Here is a 12,662-nt window from a genome sequence, read left to right on the forward strand (position 1 = left end):
AAGAAACTCAGGCTTCCTCACGCAGTTTAGAAGCAGTAAAAGTACTGAAAGCTGGCAGGTACCTTGCTTTTCAGAGAAAGGAAGCCTGGGAAAAACCAGAGCAGCTAGGGGAACGGTACAAAGAGAACAAAAGGTAAAGACAAGGTACATCTGGGGAGAAGACCTATAGGAAATGATTACAAATGGAGGAGGTAAACAGTGAAAGCATTCAGAGAACTGGGAATGTCCCTCTAGGGGTGATTTACAAGCCCAGAACAAGCAAATCATCTCATGCTGAAACAAGGCAGTAGCCCACTACAATGTATACTATAAATCAGAAAATGGCACAGCCACATAAGAGGTAGAACCTGAGCTTTCTTCTGCAGCTGCAAAGTAGAAAGGAAGGTGCTGTAGTATATGGCATGAAAAGGAAAGCACACGCTCTTCCTGATCCATTAGGTCAAGTCATGGGCAGTATTGGTTATCTGAGCAATATTCACGTGAGACTAGAGGTAGAATTATACACAATGAGGAATCAGGAAGCCACAGATAAGTATCCTTTGGTACTATCAGAGTTCTGACATGGGAGGCTCATTTTAACAAAGCAATAACCACAAATTGCAGGTGACATCTAACATCAATCCCACTGTCAATGCAAATTCAATGGTTGAGCAACTGTTCCCTTTCTGTGGCCTGCCTGCTTTCCAAGTGATCAGTGGCTCTGGTGCAATGGTACTCGACCATAAGAGCTTTATGTTTGAAGAACAGTCTGAAGAAACTGCCTAATAGCAACAATTCGATATTCACACACCGTAAAGTTTGCAGAATGAAGTCAGAAAGCACCATGTACTCACACAACAAAGTAAAGCTTCTGGCAACACAATGTCAGGCTGTTACATTGCTGTCATTTTCTAACTTGTTACAACTTTGGTATGCTTTCTTTTCTACTTCCTCCTCACCAAACCCCATTCCCAATTGCTGGGAGGGACTGGGGGTTACATTTACTCGGCACACCACTGTGCCTCAGGTGTGCACCATGAGCAATGAGTTCTCCTTTCTGTCATACATCAGACAGGGCTGCACTCAGAGCTGTAGTCTCCCTTGGAGATTTGCTACTTATAAGATCTGGAGACCATGACAGAAAGTATGTATAGACCCTGTGCATTTATATTATTGTATGGGGCAGAGTGCTGTGCCCACAATACTGCATACATTTGGTCTGATGCACTTAGCATAGTGCAAGAGAACATGAGAAAGCCAGACATGCATAAAACAAGTCATGTACAAATGATATGACCCAGTGGCCTGATGAGACAGTACCTGACACTTATCAGAAGATGGTAGAGAGACAGAATTAGAGCAAAGAATAGGGCAAGAAAAATGGTTGGCCAGGAGAGAGAGTAGATGCCAGGAGTGGAGGAAACCCAAAGGAGCACTGAAGACAAATTATAAGGGCAGTGTGTCAGTTCAAGGAGCTGAATGTTTAAGTCACTGAGGAGGCGCTCAGGAGAACACCACTCAGCTCAGGGTAGAGATGAGGGATGATCAGTCATAGGAGACAGTGATAAAAAGTGCCAGAGCACTTACATGGAGCATAGAACATCATCAGAAGAGGTTTGTCTTCCTTCTTCAGAAGCCTTCTGAATTCCTAATGACAAATCAGATAGAAAAGTCCCTGTTAAATGGATCCAGTCACTTTTAGCAGTGTTAAACTTGAAAAAATAAAGGTTAATAATATTCAAAGACACTCCTGCTTGTTTACTCAATTAGTTAAGGAATAAAAACAAATCTCGCAAACAGCCAGAACTTAAATCACTTCTTTCCACTCAGCTCCAGCTTAGTGGGATTAATACAAATCATCATGGGGCTCAAATATTCCCAAAATACATTGAGGTAAATTTTCAGGGCTAAGATGTGGGAGCTTTACTATTGTTGGTCCATAGAGCTTTCAAAGTTTTTATAATTAGACACATTTTCCTCCCTAGCCCTCTCAAAAGATACCTACACCCTGATTTGAGGAGGTCAGACTATGAAAAACTGGGACAGGTTTAGTTTCCACACCGTGAAACCTAAAGCTGGGCCATGAGAGGCCACAAGAATAGATTTTTCTAGTGCTGGCATGGCAGGGAAACCAAATGAAGTTTTTAAATTGAATGCGACCCCATGAGAGCTTATAATAGAGTACAAAAAAGGTGAACATTAAAAATTAATCTTCCTACAAAAACTGAATGTCAAAATAACTGTTCTCAATATCAAAAACAAAAAGGTAGAAAATTGGAAACGCTCTCTACAAAATACCAGCTAGAGACCAATCAATTAAAATTTTAAAATCAATAGACTGGAAAATAAGACTGGAAAATAATACAAAACACCAAAATGATGATTACAGAGGAAATCGCAGTTAGCACTACAATGACCCTGGCCTTTTAAAGGTGGGATGAAACTTCCCACTGAAATGAGAGAAAAGGGCCAACAGTGATGGGCTGAGACACAGGAAAACTGGGGTCAGCAGTTCCTGCCTCTGCCAAAAACATTCTGCATGGCCATCTCAGCGCTTTAATGACAACCCTGGAAACGGAGATAAAATTTCCTCTCTCCCGCTCTAAAGGATAGATCTTAATCCATCTCCAAAGTGCCACCACTTACCTTCTACAACACCTAAAACGTGGGTGTCTTGTCCCCAGGGACATCTAGTAAATGAGACAAGGTATTTCTGCTTCCTCTACACGGTGAATTGGGAGACCAAGTTGGCTGGGATCAGCCAGTCATCCAGGCTACTGGGTAAAAGGTGGGCACCACCACTACTTCACTGCCATCATTTTGTATCAAGCAGTGTGCATACTCTTGGCTCTTTCATGGGGGTTAAGACTTTGGGCGCAGATTGCACACCCAGACCAGTTTAACTTGCAACAGAGCTTAGGTGGGACCAAATCACATAAGTAACTACTCAGGGTGACTTCTGAACATGTCCAGCAGCCCAAGTCTAGACAACTAGTGACCGTATTGGGCCAAAATGGAGAAGACTAATGCATCTAGGCACTTAAGTGGTGGCACGTCCAGTGAGAAGAGCTGATTTGGATCTTTGGGACTCAGGGACCTGAGCCCTGATTAAGCATCTTAGAGGTCATTTATGATGTGCCCCAAACTCCTCATGACAGGGACAGATCTTTGGGTGTATTTAAATTGAATGCCAAGCAAGAAGAAATCCCAGGCAAGGTCTCTACCCAGCAGCAGGGTGCTGAGTACAGCTCAGACGGAGTGAGGAGATCTGGCTCCATAGTGAACAGGTCTTTGAGTTGGCCAAATCACTTAACTCTTGCCTTAGTTTCCTCCTCAGTAGAAGGGAGACAATAGGGCTTATATCGATGCTCCTTAACAATGTTACATTCACCAATGTCCCATGCCTGTATGTTCAAAATACCTTTTCACTGTCGACATGTACAATATCTTTGGCTTCCGGATCCTCCTCCCACAATGGAGCTCCTTCTGGATCCTTTAGAAAGGCCACCATGGACTGCAATGAATGGAAAGAAATGGGCCCTTAAATGTAAAACTAAAACAAAATAGGAGACAGGCACCATCTTGAACCCCATCCTTCCACACTGTGTATTCTCCCTCAAGTAACAGCCATTGCTATTCTGCCCTAGCACTAGCTGGCTTTAGGTAAGACCAATGCAGCCATAACCTCTAGGAAGCAGAAGTTCCTTAGGACAAAGAGTGGAGTTGTGGGCCTGGTGGAAAGTTTACGCTCCTTGAATGACTCACAGCTCACTGGCACTTGTTCCCTCTAAGGAGGGGAAGGTATGACAGATGTGGGTCCTCTACATGTTGAATGTAGAGAGAAGTGTGGCAGCTGTGCATGGGGCCTCAACTGCCCCACCTTCAGCAGCATTGCAGCCCCTCCACATCTGTTTCCCTGGCCTAGCTTCCTATGCCATGCAAATTCTCACACCCTTCTTCAGTTTGGGACCAATTCAGAGAGTAAGATGCTATTCCTATGAAGAGCATCACACTCTAGAGCTTGGGGACTAAAATTTAGTTGGTCTGAGAAAGACTATTTTGCTAGTTTCCTCCTTGTGCCATTTTCCGCCTAACTCAGCTTACACCTTAATTTCAGCCAGGGTGTAACAAGGAATCAGAAGAGGAAAGAAGCCAGCTGGGAATAACACAAAAAAAATTCCATTTACACCATGGTTAGATATTCCATAACATATGAGCTTAAGGTTTAAACAAACATACATGCAGAACATCTTCCAGGGCTGATGCAGATTTGGCAGATCACAGATATTTGGTCATATCGAAAGAAGTTAGCCCAAGGGGTGTCAGCTACAACTCAAGGCCATGGGTGAAATGGGTCAAGATAAGACCATGGTAATTTTGATATCGAGTTTAACAGAGGTAGGATTTCACTTATGTCCAGCCTCCTTTGTGAGCTGTGACACAACCAACTTTGGCATTGGAGACCTGAGCAACCCATGATGATTGCTGTTGCTGTAATGTCAGTGCTCAAGGGGGGTGGAATAAGCATGGATTTCACACAAAAACAACCCAGTTCCCTTGTCCCTTGCTGCCCTGTAGAATGACAAAACAGGCAGGAAACTGACTTCTTCTCTTCTTACATTAAGTGCAGACGGCCTTCTCTTTTTGTGGACATGATTAATGGATGTTGCTGCAGCAGCAAAGAAAAGGAGTTGCACTGTAGATCTTCTGATCTCAGGCATGAGCAACCTGCCCCTGCAAGATCTTTATTTGAACACTCTTGCTGCCATTGCCACATACGTTACAACACATGATGAACTGGTCAAATCAAAGTCTGGACTGATGCCCAGTCAGCTAAGCTCATGTTAAGGACTTGCCTAGAACAGGCTTTGCAAATCCATGAATTGATTTGCACATGTATTAATTGATGTATTAATACAGCTTTTATTCCAGTCCAGGCAAGGTCAGTGACACCTTGGCAATTTTTGCTTTCAGTGGGGCTGCCCAGGTGCTACTGATGGAAGCTGAGGAAAATAATAAACTGACAAGAAGAAACAGATTCTGGCTCAAGCTATGGTAGGAGTTGCCACTGCAGAGCTACGAGGAGTAAACAAAAAAAAAAAAAAAAAAAAAAAAACCCACAAATTTTAAAAAACCCTCAGTTGACAGCATATTCTAGTCCCTGAAGTCAGCATACAGAGCCAATGCGCAGACCTGCAGAGTATAAGCGCTGTTTTTGCACAGGCACTTGTAAAAGTAGCAGCATGCTTTTTGCCTGATGGTAACACATGGGTCCCATCTAAGCAGGACAAACCATGTTCTAAAACATGGCTCTAATATAAAACAGGATCAAGTTGCTATAGCCATAACAGCCTGTCCAGCCCCAACCAGTTTGGACAAGGCTCAGTAACATGCTCCATGTAAGGCAAGGGAGATGCACTGCAGCTAAGAACGTCCCATCAAGTAGTGCTCTCTCTGCCCGGACTAGGCAGTGCCTAAATCTCAGATATACACAAGGGAAGAGAGACAGGGGTCAGTCTCTGAGCTGCTAATGAGTGTGATTGACTACTCTAGTTTCAGAAATCCCCGTCTGCGAAGTTCAGCCATGTAGCAACAGATGCTGTTAGAGGATGGGGAGATTAGAGAGAGGGAGATTTAAATTCATCCAGTCTCTCACTCTCTGCCAGAAAAAAAAATAAAAGAAAGATGTGTAATGATTTCTGGCAAGGCCAGGCAGTGTATTGCCCTTCACTTATTCCTCTGCTCTGTGAAGGTTTTATTTATTTTTAAATAAAGCACACAGGAAATGCAAAAGGTTAATCATAAGAACAAAAAAAAGAAAAAAAAACGCTTTCCTACAAAGGTTCTTGCACTCCAATAGTTAAAGATCAGAGCAAGGACCAGTCCATAACATAGCAACCACCACATTGAGAGAATCAGTTACAACACTGACAGGGCATAAGGTGGTAAAAAAAAGACCTGGAAAGAAACACGCCACACACTTTGATTTTGCAGCAGAGACCAAAACCAAGCTGTGTTTTACCTGTGTTCCTGAAATAAAAGTTCAAAGCTGTTGGGTAATACTGATGGAGCAGAGGTCAGGAACACTGTTTCATCTTGCAGTGTAGACCAGACAAACCATGTTTTATAGCATGATGGAACAAACACGGTGGTTAGCTATAAATAATGATAACTATATAAAGATGATAACTAGCCATGCTCGGAAAGCAAATTCCTGCACTTTGTTCCCTCAAGCTATAATGCAGTAGGGATGCTAATAAGAGAGAGGCTTATCCTCTTGATCAGACACATGGACCTTTTGGTTTTTAAAAAGAGGGACTTACAAAAGCAAGCTTTAAAACATTTCAGGGCTTACAACAGAACTAATTTAGTGGGTTCCTGGTTCTATCTATTCCCTTTACTTGTACTGAAAAAGTTTGGGTTTTAACGAGTTTTTGCTGTCAGGAGAAAAACGTTCCTTGTGCCTGATCCTAGAGTGAAGACTTTATGTTCAGACATGTGTTCATGGAGCATCTGCCTTATACTTTGGAAGGCTGCAAGTGAGGTTGGGTAATCTGTTGGTGAAAGCAAAAGACTAAGAATAAGATACCTGTTGCTGGGTGACATGGAAAAAGTCCCTTAGCCTCCTACATTTCAGCCTGCCCATCTATATAGCGTCTTCTGAGTAGGGTTGCTGCATGGCTGAGTTAATGTTTGCAGTGTACTTAGAAATTCTCAACTGAAATGCAGTTGAGAAGGTTTTGGTCACAGCATATGCAAGACAACAAGAGGAGGAGAAAGCAGACCATATGGAACAGTGATTCTTATGCAAGGTGCCAGGGCACCCTGGGGTGCCTCCAAATAAATCCATGCCCCAACCTAGTCTCTCTCTCTCGGGCTGGGCCATGGATTTTTTCTAGCACCTCTCTCAAGGGAGGCAAGCAGGCTACTCCTAAAACGGGCTGCCTGGACATTTGGGTAATTGCCTCAGGTTCCTTATGTCCCTTACAGAGTGCTCTGACCATCGCAGCAAGGGCTTTGATGTGTACGCCTAGGCAAGTGTATGGAGGACTGGAGGCTGCCCTAAATCTATCACCACCCCCTTTAAGCCCCTTTTGAGACAGAATCCAGCAGCCAGACCAAATCCAGACATTCAGTGCCTCAATGCCTCTCTCTATTAGGAGACGGAGACAAGCTTTCATGAACCCAAGTTCACTTCATTAGATGGGTTTATGAAAGCCCTATAAAAAGGAGCATATCTGCCCTGCCTTCTGGCTGACTTCAGGCTAAACAGCCATTTCCTCCTATAAGATAAACCCAGAAAGGTGAAATAAGAATCCCTAGTGTTAAAAACACTGTATCCTGTTGTGGTCTTCCTAAGTTCCCTGCAACAGAAGAATTGCTCTATTATTTTTATGCAGTCAAAAAATGAATGAAAACTAAGAGCTGCCATGAGAGGTGCCTTGAGCCTAACAAGGTTAGGAACCACGGATGTAGAGAAAGAAAGAACTTTAAAATAGAAATCAGAGTAGCAAAGCTAGCAGCAGGTGAAGTGGATTGACGCTGACTTCTGATGTATAATCAAACTCCTCTTTAAAAATATATATTAATGGACAACTGGTGAATTTAATGAATTAATTGACAGATAAGTGCATGGCCTTTGGAGCAAGAGCATCTTCCCTCCCACCTGTACTGGGACCCATGAGGTTCAAGAGGGGCACCAGTCCTGGGCACTGACAGAGAAGGGTACCAGAATGATGCCCACTCACCACCAGAGTCTTTGCCATGTCTACAGCAGTCCTGCACCCTCCTGGAGCTGAGCAGAATTGGGCTTCTCTAGCTTGGCTCCTACAGGTGGGTAGAGGGGGATGGAGAGGGGAGCACAAGACCATTCCAGAGGTGATAAAGGAGTTCTTGCCCTCTCCTATCCCCAAAGTTTTGTCCTGGGCACCAACATTTATAGTTATGCCTCTGCTGGGATCAGGACCCTCCTTCTGTGGGCATTACCGAGCTGCCAAACTGGAAGTATGGATTGTAAGGTGGACAGAAAACTGGCTGGAGCATTGGGCTCAGAGGCTAGTAATCAATGGCTCAAATGTCTAGTTGGCAGCCAGTATCAAGTGGAGTGCCCCACGGGTCAGTGCTGGGGCTGGTTTAGTTCAATGTCTTCATCAATAATCTAGAAGATGGGATGGAGTCCACCCTCAGCAAGTTTGCAGATGACACTAAGCTGAGGGGAGTAGTAGATATGCTGGAGGTCAGGGCTAAGATTCAGAGTGACCTAAACAAATTGGAGCACTGGGCCAAAAGGCATCTCATGAGGTTCAACAAGGACAAGTACAAAGTCCTGCACTTAGGATGGAACAATCCCCTGCATCAAAATATACTGGGGACTGACTGGCTGGGCAAAAGCTCTGCAGAAAAGGACCTGGGGGTGACAGTGGACAACAAGCTCAATATGAGCCAGCAGTGTGCCCTTGTTGCCAAGAAGGCTGACAGCATCCTGGGCTACACTGATAGGAGTGTTGACAGCAGATCAGGTGGAGTGATTATCTCCCTCTATTCAGCACTGGTGATGCCACATCAGGAGTATTGTGTTCAGTTTTGGGCCCCCCCACTACATAAAGGATGTAGACAAATTGGAGAGGGTCCAGCAGAGGGCAACAAAAATGGTTCGGGAGCTGGGGCACATGATTTATGAGGTGAGGCTGAGGGAACTGGGTTTGTTTAGTCTGCAGAAGAGGAGACTGAGTGGGGATTTAATAGCAGCCTTCAACTCCCTGCAGTGGGGCTGCAAAGAAGATGGAGCTGGATTGTTCTTAGTGGTGGCAGATGACAAGACAAGGAGCAATGGGCTCAGGTTGCAGCAAGGGAAGTTTAAGTTGGATATTAGGATGGACTCTCTTACTAGGAGGGTAGTAAAACACTGGAACAGGTTACTCAGAGGTGGTGGAAGCTCCATCCTTGGAGGTTTTTAAGACCTGGGTAGACAAAGCCTTGGCAGGGATGATTTAGTTGGGGAAGGTCCTCTTTCTGCTCCCAAACTGTGCTTCTTGCCTGATCTGCTGCTCTATTTTCTGCTTCCTGACTTATCTGCCACTGTGTTATCTATCCCCTCCTTGGCCTGCTGCATAGCACACGTATAGGCTGCGTGTGCCACATGTTGGCCACCCCTGCGGACACAGCAAGTTTACTGTCTCGCAAATGTAGAGTAGACATATACCCCACAGTCCTATACTGCTCGAAGTCACTCCAGTCCAGTCAAGTTACCCCTCACAGAGGCAGCAATAACTACACACTGGTCTAAGCTATGGCCATGTACAGATTGTATGTCTTCTGATTTAGTCAATTTGATCTCAGGGTAACCATTTGCTCAGTGCAAACAAGCTGTTGCCAGCCCCCCTGCCAGCTAGTAGCAAAACACAAGGGAAGGCTGTACAGTTTCTGCTTAGTATACCCTGCATTTAGCCTATTACTTCTACGAGCAACAAAATCCCTCTGTCCCCTGTCCCCCCCACCCCTGTTTTAGGTCACTGACATGTTTTTTTCCTTCTTTTATTGTCCCCATAGAATTTTGATTCCCATTGCTTTATGCAAAGGAAGATGGTCATTTCGTTCCTGCTGTGCTCGGGGTATAGTCATATGAATTGAGGCTCCATAATCAGATGAAAGAAAAGGCCATTTCATTGCTCTCTTTATGGCTGATAACTGCTAAAACAACAGGGAAATCCCTTCCATAAAAGCTGTCCAGCTAATGCTATTAGTTACAGCCAACTATCAATAGGATCTGGCAGGGGGAAAAAACAACGCCCTGTGTAATACCAGTTTGCAAATAAAGTCACAATTTACGCAATGTAACACAGGTTCAATCTTCTTAAGCGCACACAGCTTTTCTGGATCTGGGACTGACAGATGCACGTAGACAGAATGACCTAAAGGGTTTTTTCCCCTAACAGCTGTTGATGAAAGTTACCCCATGCCCCTGTAACATGAAACAGAGTGTCAACATCTGTCCAGAGATGTTCCTCCCACTCCTTCCCCTCCTCTGCAGTGTCAAAAAAATTCACATATTTAACTTTACCTTTAGTGTGACAGCTCTGTTATATTCAGTATGAAATGCACCATCCCTGTTGAATGAGGAACAGGGAAACAGTGAACTTTCAGGAATCTTTCTGAAAAAATCATACAGCTGTTCCCCCCTCTCCCTGACACCTTGTTCTCCAGAATAAATTAACCCACCGAAGTCACAGAATTGTGCAAAATGTAATGCAAAGCAATTTAAAGAAGGGGGGAGGTGGGGGAGGTAGAAATAAGCTTAAAGCAAACAGGCCTCTAATGAATAATTTCTTCTCTGAAGCCTTAATGAGAGCATTTACTAAAGGCATGATCTTGGGAGAGACAGCTGCTCAGCACCCTGTATAGCTGCATTATCCCTACTTTTATGATGCATAAGAAGGCAATCTAACTCCAGGAATGGCAGTTTCCATCAGCAGCTCTCCAAGTGCTTCACTAAGAGGGACCCGGGGGTGGGGCAAGATTAAAGGAGAAAAGCAGGTGCATAGAGGTGATATGACAAACTCAAAGCCACCCAGAAAGGCAGTGCTAAAGCCAGGAGTAGAACACAGGTCTCTTGAGTCCTAGTCCAGCAATCTGTCCACTAGGTCATACTTCCTCCCCTGTTACCTGTATTCATGTAGGTATGTGCATAATCCCTACTGAAAGCAACCCCTTAAGCCAGTGGTACTCAGTCTCTGTTGAGGCCAAATCCAGCCCACAAGCTCATGTCATCAGGGCTCACGGGTCTGGAAATTTGGTGGCAGGGAAGCAGTGCCAGCGTTAATTGCTACTCCAATGCTACCATATGTCTAGATCTGTGGGATCCAGCCCCACAGTTGGACCCCATGTGAAGGATCTTGCTCCCTTGGCCTCCCTAGCTGCCCGCCTTCCCCCACTGCAACCTTCTGCCCCCATAACTTTGTACATCCCTCCTGCAGCCTGCCCCCTCACCTGTTCTCCCACCACCACCACCTAACTCCACTTCAGCTTTGGGGCAGTCAGCAGTAGCACAGCCCTGACCCAGCCTAGCCTGGCCAGAAAGAAGCAGAAGCTCCCAGCTGGGTCAGACTGGGGCTGGAAGGACCAGAACCAGAGCAGAAGGTAAGGAGAGAAGGGGGTAGCTGGAGACTGCAGTGTTCCCCATGCTCTCTGGTACTCACTTAGGTAGGTGTCCCCATTCCTCTCCCTGCCCCCAGTCGCCCCTGTGCTCCCCCATCTGTGAGCTGGCTCCCCCACCAAATGAGCCATCTGAGCCCACAGCAGGCAGCACCTCAGTTCTGACTTCAGCCCAAAGGCCAGGGACAAAACTGGAGCCGAGTCGCTGCATGACCCAGGCCAGTGCTCAACTCCAAGATGAGGCTCGAAGGCCAGGGAGGGGAAGTGTCATTTTGAATTCAAGTAAATACAGTAATAAGCCTCTGCACTGGGGGAAAGACTATATGACAGAACTAACAATAAGTGAATGCCACGTGCTCATAAATAGCTTGGACAATTAGTGAGGGCCTCTTTCACCCCAGTCCCACACTCACTTATAATGCAATAATTCCACTCCTTTCTCCTTTGAGCTGGGATCTACTTTCATCTTCTTGCATAATTTTCGGCTTTCTGCATCACTGCAAGATACACATAAGAAAAAAGGATATGGTTAAAAGAATGTAAGCAGTTCAGCTTTGAAAATAAAGCATTTAGCCCTGGTTTCTCATCAGTAATTAGTTTTGCTTAGATACAAGAGGATGGTGGCTTCCATCACATCTGACAAGCACGCTGGCGTTCTACTGCAGCCAGCGTGGATCCAAGCCATTCAGTTAGTCTGTCTGGGTACATGGAGTTGAACGGTCCAAAACCAGTGCTCTTAAGCTGAGAGTCCTATTTGTTAGAGCACAGGTTGCAACATGCTCCAGGATACATGCTTCAGTGCAGGTAATTAGGGGAGAGCTTCCAAGAACGTTTCAGGATGATGTGCCCATAGTTTGGTTGGCAAGACTGGTTTGGGAGAGAATAAAATACAACAGAACACAGTCAACCTTTGTCTTAGGGTAGGAATGAATCCAAGTGCACAGGGGAAGCCTGAAGCATGATGAGAGGGTTTAGACTGAGAGAAAATAGAGGGAACTGTGAGATGGGATTAGACTAGTGATTCTCAAGCAGGCCACCATGGCACCCCGGAGCACCTTGAGGTCCTTCCTAGGGTGCTGCACAGTGTTTGCAAACCTAACCGTTCTAACCTGATTCACGTGATAGACCCAAAGATTTCACACACAAATCTGGAGCGTTAAAAACACAATCTGGTCTGTTGTGGTCTGAGTTCTTTGCAACAGAATTGCTCTCATATTTTTTTTTTTTTTTTTTATAATCAAAAAACAAGTGAGAACTTTGAGCTGGCATTTTCCAAAGGGTGCCTTGAATCTATCCGGGGTGCCTTGGGCATAAAAAGGTTAAGAACCACTGAATTAAACACACATATCCACAATCAAGAAAGCATTTGCTTAGGTTTGTAAGACTTATGTCCAGGCTTAAGAGAGCACACACCAACTGCAGATGCTTCCACAGCCTGACGAAGGGTATTTAAACACAAAAGCTTGCAAAGAAAAATTTTTCCAACTATTTGAGTTGTTCTAATTAAAAAACTATCAGATTTACCCAAATAA

At 44.8% G+C, this 12,662-nt stretch overlaps 1 protein-coding gene across 3 annotated transcripts in view; it reads right to left on the minus strand.

Moving 5' to 3' along the window:
- PDIA5 (protein disulfide isomerase family A member 5) overlaps positions 1–12,662 on the minus strand; it is a 159,462-nt gene that overhangs the window by 107,291 nt on the left and 39,509 nt on the right. For all 3 annotated transcript variants that reach the window (XM_019522578.1, XM_019522579.1, XM_019522581.1), the window contains exons 4-7: positions 11,544–11,627; positions 10,040–10,085; positions 3,401–3,493; positions 1,567–1,627 (exon numbers count right to left, since the gene is read on the minus strand). In XM_019522578.1, the coding sequence (XP_019378123.1) occupies positions 1,567–1,627; positions 3,401–3,493; positions 10,040–10,085; positions 11,544–11,627 (284 nt within the window). The remainder of the gene's footprint in view (positions 1–1,566; positions 1,628–3,400; positions 3,494–10,039; positions 10,086–11,543; positions 11,628–12,662) is intronic.

Source organism: Gavialis gangeticus, unplaced genomic scaffold (genome assembly GCF_001723915.1).
Source record: "Gavialis gangeticus isolate Ggan-Ray unplaced genomic scaffold, GavGan_comp1, whole genome shotgun sequence".
NCBI classification, from domain to species: Eukaryota; Metazoa; Chordata; order Crocodylia; family Gavialidae; genus Gavialis; species Gavialis gangeticus.